Below are 10,074 nucleotides of genomic sequence, written 5' to 3'. Positions count from 1 at the left end.
AGCTCGCTCTCACGTGAACGAGCGTGGCCAGCTTGTGGCTCTCTGCCAGACCTCTGATTCATTCCCCTCTCATTCGGCCCCCTGCACAGTAGAAGCATCAAACAAGGTTATAAAGACTGTTGACGTCTAGTGGAAGCCTTAGGAAGTGCAACATGACCAATATCCCACTGTATCTTCAATAGGGAATGAGTTGAAAAACGACCAACCTCATATTTCCCACTTCCTGGTTGGATTTTTCTCAGGTTTCTGCCTGCCATATGAGTTCTGTTATACTCACAGGCATCATTTAAACAGTTTACGAAACTTCAGAGTGTTTTCTATCCAAATTGACTAATTATATGCATATGCTTTTATGGCTGAGTAGCAGGCAGTTTAATTTGGGCACACTTTTCATCCAAAATTCCCAATGTTGCCCCCTACCCTAGAGAAGTTAAAGATGAATCCTGTCGTATTGATTTTCTATTTGTGTTGCCATTAAAATATGTATAACGAAAATACTGTAACTTAAGAAGGAAACACATTCTAGCTTTCAAGTTTCCATCTAATATGATGATTAAAATAATATGACGAATGATTCAACTTATTTTGTTAAGATAGGAATGTGATTTTGGTTTTCAAATGAGATTCATATCCGTTGCACATGAACTAAGCCACAAAGTCAGAAGAGCGTGTCAGTTCCGCTAGTGGAACACCTCGACAACATCCGGTGAAATTGCAGAGGGCGTAAATTCAAATTAAATTATTAGAAATATTTAACTTTAATAAAATCACAAGTGCAAAACAACAAAATAAATCTTAACTTCTTGTTAATCCAGCCACCATGTCAGATTTTTAAAAGGCTTTTTTACGGCGAAAGCAAACCATGCGATTATCTGAGGACAGCGCCCCATCATACAAATGCATGACAAACATATTTCAACCAAGGAGGTGCAACACGAAAGTCAGAAATAGCGATATAAAAAAATGCCTTTGATGATCTTCTTCTGTTGGCACTCCAAAAGGTCCCAGTTACTTCAGAAATTGTCATTTTGTTCGATAATGTCCTTCTTTATATCCATAAAAACTCAGTTTAGCTGGCGCGCTTCAGTCAATAATCCACTCAGTTTCCCTCCATCAAAATACATACAAAATTAATCCCAAACGTTACTAATAAACTTTTCCAAACAAGTCAAACAACGTTTATAATCAAACCTTAGGTATCCTAATACGCAAAGAAAGGATACAATTTAAGACGGAGAATTGTTATTGTCTTTACTGGAGATAAACAAGAAAGAACGCGCTTTCCTCCACACGCTTGGAAACACTACAGCCAAAATGGGAGCCACCTAGAAAAACTACCATTTCTGGGTCATTTTTCCAAAAACCAGCCTGAAACTCTTTCTGAAGACTGTTGACATCTAGTGGAAGCCCTAGGAACTGCAATTTGGGAGGACTTGGGCTTATAATTATAGTACTAGCCATTGAAAAATAGTGGTAAGCTGAATTGTTTTTTGGGGGGGATGGTTTGTCCTCGGGGTTTCGCCTGCCATATCAGTTATGTTATACTCACAGACATGAAGTTAACGGTTTAAGAAACTTTAGAGTGTTTTCTATCCAAATCTACCAATTATATGCATATCCTAGCTTCTGGGCCTGAGTAAGAGGCAGTTTACTTACCTAGCCCAAAGAGGTTAAACACCTACTCATTCAGTTTTTCTTTATTTTTACTATGAAATAACAGATATGGAATCATATAGCAACCAAAAATGTGTTAAACAAATCTAAATATATTTGAGATTCTTCAAATAGCCATCCTTTGCCTTAATGACAGCTTGGCACACTCTTTGCATTCTCTCAACCAGCTTCATGAGGTAGTCACCTGGAATGCATTTCATTTAACAGGTGTGCCTTGATAAAAGTTTATTTCTGGAATTTCTTTCCTTCTTAATGTGTTTGAGCCAATCAGTTATGTTGTGACAAGGTAGGGGGGTATACAGAAGATAGCGCTATTTGGTAAAAGACCAAGTCCATATTAAGGCAAGAACAGCTCAAATAAGCAAAGAGAAATGACAGTCCATCATTACTTTAAGACATGGTCAGTCAATACGGAAAAAAAGTGCAGAAATCATCAAGCGCTATGATGAAACTGTCTCCCATGGGGACTGCTACAGGAATGGAAGACGCAGAGTTACCTCTACTGCAGAGGACAAGTTCATTAGAGTTCGCAGACTCAGAAATTGCAGCCCAAATAAATGCTTCACAGAGTTCAAATAACACACACATCCCAACATCAACTGTTCAGAGGAGACTGTGTGAATCAGGCCTTCATGGTCGAATTGCTGCAAAGAAACCACTACTAAAGGACACCAATAAGAAAAAGAGACTTGACTCGGCCAAGAAACACGCACAATGGACATTAGACCAGTGGAAATGTGTCCTTTGGTCTGGAGTCCAAATTGGAGATTTTTGGTTCCAAACCGCCGTATCTTTCTGAGACGTGTGTGGGTGAAAGGATTATCTCTGCATGTGTATTTCCCACCATAAAGCATTAAAACTTGTTTTTCAACCACTCCACAAATTTCTTGTTAACAAACTATAGTTTTGGCAAGTCGATTAGGACTTTGTGCATGACACAAGACATTTCTCCAACAATTGTTTACAGACTGATTATTTCACATATAATTCACTGTATCACAATTCTAGTGGGTCCGAAGTTTACATACACTAAGTTCACTGTGCCTTTAAACAGCTTGGAAAATTCCAGAAAATTATGTCATGGCTTTAGTAGATTCTGATATGCTAATTGACATAATTTAAGTCAATTGGAGGTGTACCTGTGGATGTATTTCAAAGCCTAATCAAAAGAAATCAGCCAAGACCTCAGAAAGTAATGTAGACCTCCACAAGTCTGGATCATCCTTGGGAGGAATTTCCAAACACCTGAAGGTACCACGTTCATCTGTACAAACAGTAGTATGCAAGTATAAACACCATGGGACCACGCAGCCATCATACTGCTCAGGAAGGAGACTCGTTCTGTCTCCTAGAGATGAACGTACTTTGGAGCGAAAAGCACAAATCAATCCCAGAATAACAGCAAAGGACCTTGTGAAGATGCTGGAGGAAACAGGCACAAAAGTCTCTATACCCACAGTAAAACGAGTCCTATATTGACATAACCTGAAAGGCCGCTCAACAAGAAAGCCACTACTCCAAAACCGCCATAAAAAAGACAGACTACGGTTTGCACCTGCACATGGGGATTAGGATTGTACTTTTTGGAGCAATGTCCTCTGGTCTGATGAACCAAAAATGTAACTGTTTGGCCATAATGACCATTGTTATGTTTTGAGGAAAAAGGAGGAGGCTTGCAAGCTGAGGAACACAATCCCAACCATGAAGCACAAGGGGTGGCAGCATCATGTTGTGGTGGTGCTTTGCTGCAGGAGGGACTGGTGCACTTCACAAAGTAGATGGCATCATGAGGGAAGGAAAATTATGTGGATATATTGAAGCAACATCTCACCTCAAGACATTTGCTAAGTTAAAGCTTGGTCGCAAATGGGTCTTCCAAATGGACAATGACCCCAAGCATACTTCCAAAGTAGTGGCAAAATGGCTTATGGACAACAAATTCAAGGTATTGGAGTGGACATCACAAAGCCCTGACCTCAATCCTATGGAAAATTTGTGGGCGGAACTGAAAAGCGCGTGCAAGCAAGGAGGCCTACAAACCGGATTCAGTTCCTCAGCACGGGGCCCATCAGATTTGCGTGCTCAGTCCCCTCCTGTACTCCCTGTTCACCCATGACTGCATGGCAAAGCACGACTCCAACATCATCATTAAGTTTGACAATGACACATCAGTGGTAGACCTGATAACCAACAACGATAAGACAGCTCATAGGGAGGCGGTCAGAGACCTGGCAGTGTGGTGCAAGGATAACAACCTCTCCCTCAACGTGATCAAGACAAAGGAGATGATTGTGGACAACAGGAAAAGGAGGGCAGAGCATGCCCCCATTCTCATCGACGGGGCTGTAGTGGAGCAGGTTGAGAGCTTCAAGTTCATTGGTTTCCACATCACCAACAAACTGTCATGATCCAAACACACCATCTATGCATAGTCACTTTAAATCTACCTGCATGTACATATTACCTCAATTACCACGACTAACCGGTGCTCCAGCACATTTGCTCTGTACTGGTACCCCCTGTAAATAGCCTCGCTACTGTTATTTTACTTCTGCTCTTAATTATTTGTTACTTTTATTTTAGATTTACTTATCTATTTTTACACACTTATTTTTCTTAAAACTGCATTGTTGGTTAATGGCTTGTAAGTAAGCATTTCATTGTAAGGTCTACACTTGTTGTATTCAGCATATGTGACAAATACAATTTGATTTAATTTGATTACCCTGTTGTCCCATTGAAATGTATGAAAGGTCTTCTATAAATACAAATGTTGATTTTATGAATGAAAACATTTAGAACTCTGTCAGTCAGTGACATCACAGGGACCTGTTCTGGTTGTGGGTTGCCTAGCAACCATGCATGGGAATGTTGTTGTGCCTTTGAGAGTTCTCAACCTCAGACTCGAGAACAGTGCCGTAGTGAGTGGGGAGAGGTGAGGCTGTGTGTGTGAGATAGATTGTATGTGTTATTGAGTGTTGTAGAAAAACAAGGACACTCAGCTATATTTGTGTGTGTGTGAAGTGTGTTCTCATGTAGAGTAGTGTATGGTGCCATCTATGGGTTTACAGGGAATTAGTTATTTTTGTCCCCGAAGACAACACAAATGTTCCATAGAATATTATCAGAGACAGTTGCTGGTCGAATATAACTAGGTAGGCTACTTTATGACATTAAGGTGAGCCAATGCTCTATTGTGCTTTTTTAAACAGGTGTTTGAAGATGTGAAACCGCTAAGGAGCAATCACCATACGAGGTGTGTGTGTGTGTGTGTGTGTGTGTGTGTGTGTGTGTGTGTGTGTGTCTGTGTGTGTGTGTGTGTCTGTGTGTGTATGTCTGTGTGTGTGTGTGTGCACACATCTATGTGTGTGTTTCCTGCTTTTCAACAGAGAAAGGAACTCTTACTAAGCCATAGAAGTGGCATCGAAGTTTCTTCTCCAACTGTTTTCTAATTCAACAGTAATATCATGATCATTAAGCCAGGGTTCAAAAGAGGGGGTTCAGACATTAGAAGACCTGCCAACTACTGAGCACTAGCACTACTCCCACAAAATATCTCAGTCCAACAACTGAAGCCTGCAATACAATCGGTGTGTTGAAGCTCCACAGTATCTATGCCAAAAACTACCATTTCTACTCCTAGAAAACATTTCTAGATATATTTTAATCTGATTTGGGAGACTATTATATTTTAATGGCTGCTGAAATGTCTATCCCCTCTCACTCTGGGGCAATATCTCTCTCTCTCTCTCTCTCTCTCTCTCTCTCTGTCTCTCTCTCTCTCTCACTGGGGCAGTAACATGGCTATACAGTCCTGGCGCCCCGGACTCCTGTTGCTTAGTAACGTCCTTAAACAACAGAAACCTTTTCCTGCCCACCTCTGTGTAGAGAAAAGGAGAGTGGAAGAGGGAGGGTGCAACTGGGGCATTGAGAGTGCTCAACTCAACTCTAAATCTATTCATCCACATATGAAAGGTGTTTTCAAGTTTGATACTACCATAAACTATACTCTAATGGAGTTCACTAACGGAAACATCAGAACGCCTACCGTGTTTTGCAATTGCAAGATGCAGCATTGTCTGAAAACGGAATTGTCTATGATTGTAAGGAGCATGGTTCTCAGGTGGCAGGGAATGGCCAGTTAGCTGCTGACAGACACACTACACTGCTACCAAACTTCCCAGGCCAGATCAACTGGTCGAACCTCTTCACTCTACTGTAGATAAAGCATGGTAAGTACTTAAATCAAATCAAATGTTATTTACACATACACGTGATTAGGAGATGTTATTGCTTTTGTAGCGAAATGCTAGTTTTCTAGCTCCAATAGTGCAATAATATCTAACAATACACACAATCTAAAGTAAAGGAATGTAATTAAAAATATATAAATATTTAGACGAGCAATGTCAGAGAGGCATAGACTAGGATACAGTAGAATAGTATATACATATGAGATGAGTAATGCGAAATATGCAAACAGTATTAAGGTGACGAGTGTTCCATTATTATAGTGGCCAGTGATTTCAGGTCTATGTATATAGGACAGCAGCCTCTAATATGCGAGTGGTGGCTATTTAACAGTCTGATGGCCTTGAGATAGAAGCTGTTTTTCAGTCTCTCGGTCCCAGCTTTGACTCACCTGTACTGACCTCGGGTTTTAGGCGCCAAGACGGATTTCTTCAGCCTCCTGAGGTTGAAGAGGCGTTGTTGTGCCTTCTTCACCACACCGTCTGTGTGGGCGGACCATTTCAGTCTGTCAGTGATGTGTACGCAGAGGAAGGAACCTTTCCACCTTCTCCACTGCGGTCCCGTCGATGTGGATAGGGGGGTGTATGACTTATCCTCATCTAGTACTACAGTACATACCTTTTCTTTCACCCTCTATCGTGCCAAACCAAAATATGCAGGCATGGAAAGGCCATTTCTTTTCAACATGGTTCCAGCATCTATGGTGGATGCATGTGTAACTAGGCGTGTTCAATACAGCTTGGTTTGGCTTTGCTTGGCTTGGTTTGGCTTGGTTTGGCTTGGCTTGGCTTGGTTTGGCTTGGTTTGGCTTGGCTTGGTTTGGCTTGGCTTGGTTTGGCTTGGCTTGGCTTGGTTTGGCTTGGTTTGGTTTGGCTTGGTTTGGCTTGGTTTGGCTTGGCTTGGTTTGGCTTGGCTTGGTTTGGCTTGGCTTGGTTTGGCTTGTCTTGGTTCGGCTGAGTAGTGTGAAAAGCACCCAAGTTAAATCCAAAAATGGACTTGGGCTTAAATCAGGACATATTGTTTCACTAAGCTTAATAATATTCCGTTATTTCTCACCCGTAAAGCCCAGAAATGCAGTCTGAACAGCAGACTTGTGGTAAATGCCTTGGTCTCATTCCCATTTACAGAGATATCTCTGGATTCTACGAGACTAATACAAAGTCATACACTTGATTTCACAAATCAAGAGCGATCTGAAGTATATGCAATTTTTACCCCAAGTAACTCCTTATCACATTATTTTGTAAAAGCAGCCTAAATCAATCATTGCATTTGTCGCTCTGTACAATATAGTGTAATTGCAGGTAGTCATTGCAAGCAATAGTTTCCTATCTAAGGTTGTAATGGAAACAAGCGATGGTGAATCACCTCTCTGTTCTCTGTGATCCTCAATATGATTAATGAGGCGATAGAGGGCCTTAGGGTTTTAATACAGACACACACACTGCTCTCTGAGACACACACACTGCTCTCTGCAACAGAGGGGAGAGGAGCAGAGCCCTAACCGTAATTTATCAACGTCCTGATTTGACTCAGTCTCTTTTCACGCATGCATCTTCCCACCTGGGAGAGGCTTCCCAGTTCAACCAGCTGAATTGTGTGGAAGCTTCACCACTCATTTGTTTACCAGTATTACCTTATGTATGTATTACACTGTGTCTGTTCTGTCGCCTCTCTGCTGTTCAGATAGATCTCTGTCAGGCATTAGCCTTATTAAGAGAAGCACTGGGAGAACAAGCAGGGGCAGACACACACACACAGGTCTACATTTCCCTCACTCTGCGTCGAGCGTGGAGCCCTCTCTCCCACCCCAGGCCAAACATGAGCCCCTGTGTAAATAACATCAGCCTTCTCATTTCACTCTCCACTCTTTCTCCATCGCACGCATACGCGTACACACGCACACACACACACACACACACACACACACACACACACACACACACACACACACACACACACACACACACACACACACACACACACACACACACACACACACACACACACACACACACACAATATGGTTTGGGACTCAGTTACTCTGCAGGGAGGACTCACACGACACACGCATGCCCTGGCCACCTTTGGTACTGAAACACGCTCCCCAGTCTGGGTCACCACTGGTAATGATATAATGTGATTGATTGTTCTCACCACGTCTCCTTGCAGCACCATGGCTAAAGGAGGGAAGAAAGGAGGAGGTGCTAAGGGGAAGAAGGTGACTCTGAAGATGGCCAAGAACGCTGTGCGTGTGACCACTGATGGCCACCGCAGACTGGACCTCAGTAATATGGGGATCGCAACCTTCCCCAAGTGTCTCCTCAAACTACCAGACCTCAATGAGCTGGACCTCAGCCGCAACCAACTCAAGAAGCTACCAGACTTCATTGGTATTTATTTACTGTCCTTTGGATCGTTTGGCTATTTTAATAGTAGACTTACGTAACAACATCATAATATACAGTGAGGGACAGAATTCCAATCGGCAAAGAATTGTTGGTTGCCTTGAGGTATGGTCACATTGGGAAGAGAAAATAGTATCAGTCTTGGCAGATTTGGATTCTGTTGTTGATTAGGTCTGTTAGTAAGTCACACAGCTGTGTATTGAGCCCACCTTCTAAAAAACACAGAACAAAGCACATGCATAGAATGACACAATTAAGTAAAACCTATTTCCTCTCTGGTCATCCAGGTGACCTGGTCTCGCTCAGCTGGATGGATCTCCATAGCAACCAGTTGGACGCCATACCGGAGACAGTCAGCCAATTGGTGGCGCTGTCACACCTCAACCTATCCAACAATCGCCTGACCTCTGCGGGTCTACCCCCTTCGCTAGGCAACCTAGCCCGCCTACGGAGCCTCAACCTGGGCATGAACCGCCTGGACACCCTGCCTCCCACCATGGTGGGGCTTTGTAGTCTCCAAGAGCTGGGCCTGTTTGATAACCTGTTCCTCTCCCTGCCTGAGTTTATCAAGGTGTTACCGAGCATTATCAGACTCAACACCAAGAGGAACCCTTTGTCCTACGCCCAGGGAGACTCGGGAGCGACGAGGGGTGAAGGGGGGCTGGAGGAGGGGGTGTACCTGGCTAAGGAGGGGAGTCTATGTGGGTCCTGTTTGGAGAGTTGCAAGAAGGAGAGGAGCTGGATGCTAGGAGGGAGGAGGGACAGAGAAGGTAATGCGGAGAGCAGGGGTGTGCCGTACTCCGGGCTGGTTACACCAAACTCAGTGGCCCAAGCCAATCAGGAACAGTGGAGGTGAGGAGTGACCAATAATGGTCCAGGGAGAGGTTTGATACTCAAGGACAGCCAATGGACAACGGGATATAGTTCTACATAGCCAATGAGCAATTGAGAACAGTTCTATGATGTGATGATTGATCCAAATAGACAGTGCTCAAACCAACAAAATGGACAACAATGTTGCCATTGTAATTTTCTAATGAATATACTTTTCTATTGAAGTCAGGTCATATCAATGTACGTCACCTGGCACTGTGTCACTGTTTGTTTAGGTCGACAATGAACATTAGCTGAATTTACAGTATTTCTTATTTTACCTGTGAAACAATGATTCCACAGGCCATTAAGAGAGGTTGCCTTCAGTCTTTATGTTGTAAATTGTTGAAATAAAGAATGTCTTGAAAATTTGCAGTGGGTTCTTTCTGTTTCTACTATATACCTTATCTACCTGTTGTGTATGTGTATGTGCCCACATTCACCTGGCACTAGTTATGACCTCAGCAATCCCTCCAACGTCACCTCAATGCTGGCACCACTGAACAACGTGTTTAGAGAGAGTAGGATGGGAGAAAGAGAGAGGTAAAAGGGGAAGAAATAACGAGGAGGTGAGGTAGAAAGAGAGGGAAATCTCTCTCTCTCTCTCTCTCTCTCTGTTTTCCTGCGGCAAACGGCAAAGACCTCACACACGTACAGACGGTCTCTCCCAAACAACAGCAGCCCCTCTGTTACAGACAGGCCACTGATCACCACCACACACACATTAGCTTTAACCTGGAAGAGAGAGGACACAGAGAGTCCGTGTTGCATCATCATCGGAGGACATTGACAGTGTACATCAAAGTGGGCCATAAGGCTATAAATATTGAACAAATGAATTGCACTACACAACTTGAATTTGAACCCT

General features: G+C 43.0%; 1 protein-coding gene across 2 annotated transcripts; it reads left to right on the top strand.

Annotated features, from left to right (window-relative positions):
- The first annotated feature begins 5,512 nt into the window (after positions 1-5,512).
- On the top strand, positions 5,513-9,563 carry lrrc18a (leucine rich repeat containing 18a). Of its 2 annotated transcripts, XM_065022831.1 has the most exons (4): positions 5,513-5,906; positions 6,339-6,507; positions 8,098-8,318; positions 8,621-9,563. In XM_065022831.1, the coding sequence occupies exons 2-4, from the start codon at positions 6,440-6,442 to the stop codon at positions 9,187-9,189; spliced, it is 858 nt and encodes a 285-aa protein (XP_064878903.1). In that variant the 5' UTR covers positions 5,513-5,906; positions 6,339-6,439; the 3' UTR covers positions 9,190-9,563. The 2 variants fall into 2 exon arrangements, with proteins under 2 accessions (XP_064878903.1, XP_029527822.2); XM_029671962.2 differs by lacking the exon at positions 6,339-6,507.
- The last annotated feature ends 511 nt before the right edge of the window (positions 9,564-10,074 follow it).

Source organism: Oncorhynchus nerka, linkage group LG10 (genome assembly GCF_034236695.1).
Source record: "Oncorhynchus nerka isolate Pitt River linkage group LG10, Oner_Uvic_2.0, whole genome shotgun sequence".
Taxonomy (NCBI): Eukaryota; Metazoa; Chordata; class Actinopteri; order Salmoniformes; family Salmonidae; genus Oncorhynchus; species Oncorhynchus nerka.
This window is presented reverse-complemented; position numbering and strand designations above follow the sequence as displayed.